The sequence below is a fragment of the Lissotriton vulgaris genome, unplaced genomic scaffold, assembly GCF_964263255.1.
Source record: "Lissotriton vulgaris unplaced genomic scaffold, aLisVul1.2 SCAFFOLD_5380, whole genome shotgun sequence".
NCBI lineage: Eukaryota > Metazoa > Chordata > Amphibia > Caudata > Salamandridae > Lissotriton > Lissotriton vulgaris.
In genome coordinates this window covers 107,302-109,776 of record NW_028243281.1, presented here as the reverse complement: position 1 = coordinate 109,776, position 2,475 = coordinate 107,302, and the positions used below count along the sequence as shown (strand labels likewise).

The window sequence follows — 2,475 nt, the reverse complement described above, 5'->3', positions numbered from 1 at the left end:
TATGTGCAGATCTACTACATGTCCAGTGGTCCAATGAAACTTCAACATCAACACTGCAAAGATCTTTCCCAAACCCAATGCCAAGGTAGTAGCTGAAGCCCAGTAAATATTAGACCTGATATAGAGTTTGGTTGGTGGAATACTATCTGTCAGTCTAGTGGAGGAAATTACATGCATCACTCTGACAGAGTACCATCTGCCAAGTTTAGAGATAACTGCCATCCAGACGTGATCTCTGTACCATGGTAGGAACTGTTTACATGGCAGTTCCAGAGAAGGTAAAAGATGTTAGGTGAATGGCCACTGCCAGTTTTCACGGCCATTCTCAAACCTTAACTAAAGCTTTTGGTTTGCAAAAACAAACTCTCAAAGAAGGAATTTGTCATTGTAAAACAAATAATTACTGTCCCCACCACTCAGGGATTTTTTTCCCCATTAGTGGGGGCTCATTATTTTATTTTTTTGCTGGCAGTCATACCTGGCATTAAGACAGAAATAAATATAATACACTGTCCATTCTAAATAGAGGGAGCAGTATGATGCCCTTCCTGTGATGGTCCCAACTCTATTGGGCAATCAGAGAATGTTTTTGTCAATGGAGAAAATGGAGATTCAGTGATGGAAAGATAGAGGTCCTCCTAGGATGTTCTTACCAATTGTTTGGTAAACAGGATATCCAATAGCATTTGTGATAGAGTAACATGTCCACAAAACCATTACTATGTCCCAATATGTCTAACATTGCGGTCTTCAGATATCATTATTTGGAAGAAACATAAAAAACCCACTTTTATAAAATAAAAGTCACCAAAAGTTATACTATGAACGAATCCAGATTAGCCTAATCTGGGATCACATGGGTACGAGAGTGAAAAAGATGAGAGCAGGTAGTCCTTTTGAGTACTTAGTACTTGCTTTGGATTCTACTGGACAGTTCATAAGGATAAATGTAGTTGCCCATCCAATGTTTATTAGAAATGTACTAAGTCAAGTTGAAAGAACTTCTCTTTCATGCAGGTTCACATGCATTTCTGCAGACAAACTCTGAGGTAGCCACTGAAAACCTGCTCATTATTATTCTACGCTGCTACGCTACATTATTCCTGCCACTATAAACTACTTCTTCCATAACCTTATCAGTAAACGCAGTGCCCTGAGCATTGCCTGCTTCATCTCCTTGTTCCTTAGACTATAGATTAGTGGATTCAGGAGTGGTACAAAGACTGTGTAAAAGGCAGACACCACTTTGTCTAAAGAGAATGAGTCTTGACCTGTCGGTCTCACATAGATGAATATCAGAGTTCCATAGAAGATAGTGACCACCATAAGATGAGAGCCAAATGTGGAGAAGGCCTTCTGTCGGCCTTTGGTAGATGGGATTCGCAGGACTGCTATGATGATAAATGTGTAAGACAACAGAATCATTAGAGAACAGAAGAGAATTATACTACAAGCTATGATGGTAAACATCAGCCCGCTAATGGAGGCGTCAGTGCAAGAAAGTTTCAGAAGTGGAGCAAAATCACAGAAGAAATGGTTAATGCCATTAGGAAAACAGAAGGACAACATGGACATCCAGATAACGGGAATCAAAACAACAATGAAACTGGTAATATAGGATGTGCCAACCAGCTTCTTGCATATAGTATGGGTCATCATAGTACTGTAATGAAGTGGCCTACAAATGGCCAGAAAGCGATCAAGAGCCATCACAGTAAGGAGAAAATCTTCTGTCCCTCCAAAAGACATAAAAAAATAAAATTGTGCAAGGCATCCAGCAGTAGAGATGGTTTTATGCTTTCTCAGCAAATCAACTAGAATTTTTGGCACTGTGGTTGTGGTGTAACAGATCTCTACAAATGAGAAATGACTGAGGAAGAAGTACATGGGGGTGTGCAGTAATGGCTCAGCCTTTACTGAAAGTATGATCAAGAAGTTTGACACGATTGTCAGCATATAAACATGTAAAAGTACAATGAATAGGGCTAACTGTACATTTTGAGAACTTGGATATCCCTGGAAAATGAATTCCTTCGCATTAGTGTGATTTCTCTGCTCCATACTGTTGTCTGAAAAAGACTAGAAGAAAATAGACAGGATAAGATGTCGGATTTTAGATGTGCTGATATATATAAAAAAGACAAAAGCAACAAGAGAAAAAAAGAAAATAAATAAATATTTAGCTGTATATACAGCAGTTATTACAATAAATTATGAAAATTGTACTGAAGCTGCACTCAACCGTATTTGACGATTTTTACATAACTGAAATCCAGTACTTCTAGGTGTTCTTGCTTATGCTAATGTATCCTTCTGCATGTGCCCATCTACGAGCCCTGGATGATCTATCTCGTGTTAGCCAAAACAAAAAAGTTGAAAACTCGCTTGCTAAGCCAAACGTGTTTACATCATTGTCACTAATACATTCTCATAGGGTCAATTAAACACCTGCTAGTTCTCTTGGTAGGAATATTG

General features: G+C 38.6%; 1 protein-coding gene across 1 annotated transcript; it reads right to left on the bottom strand.

Moving 5' to 3' along the window:
* Positions 1-1,116: 1,116 nt before the first annotated feature.
* LOC147668422 (olfactory receptor 5P55-like) lies at positions 1,117-2,061 on the bottom strand. The gene has a single exon (XM_086948556.1). It carries the CDS (start codon positions 2,059-2,061, stop codon positions 1,117-1,119), a length of 945 nt encoding a protein of 314 aa, XP_086804682.1.
* Between the last annotated feature and the right edge of the window lie 414 nt (positions 2,062-2,475).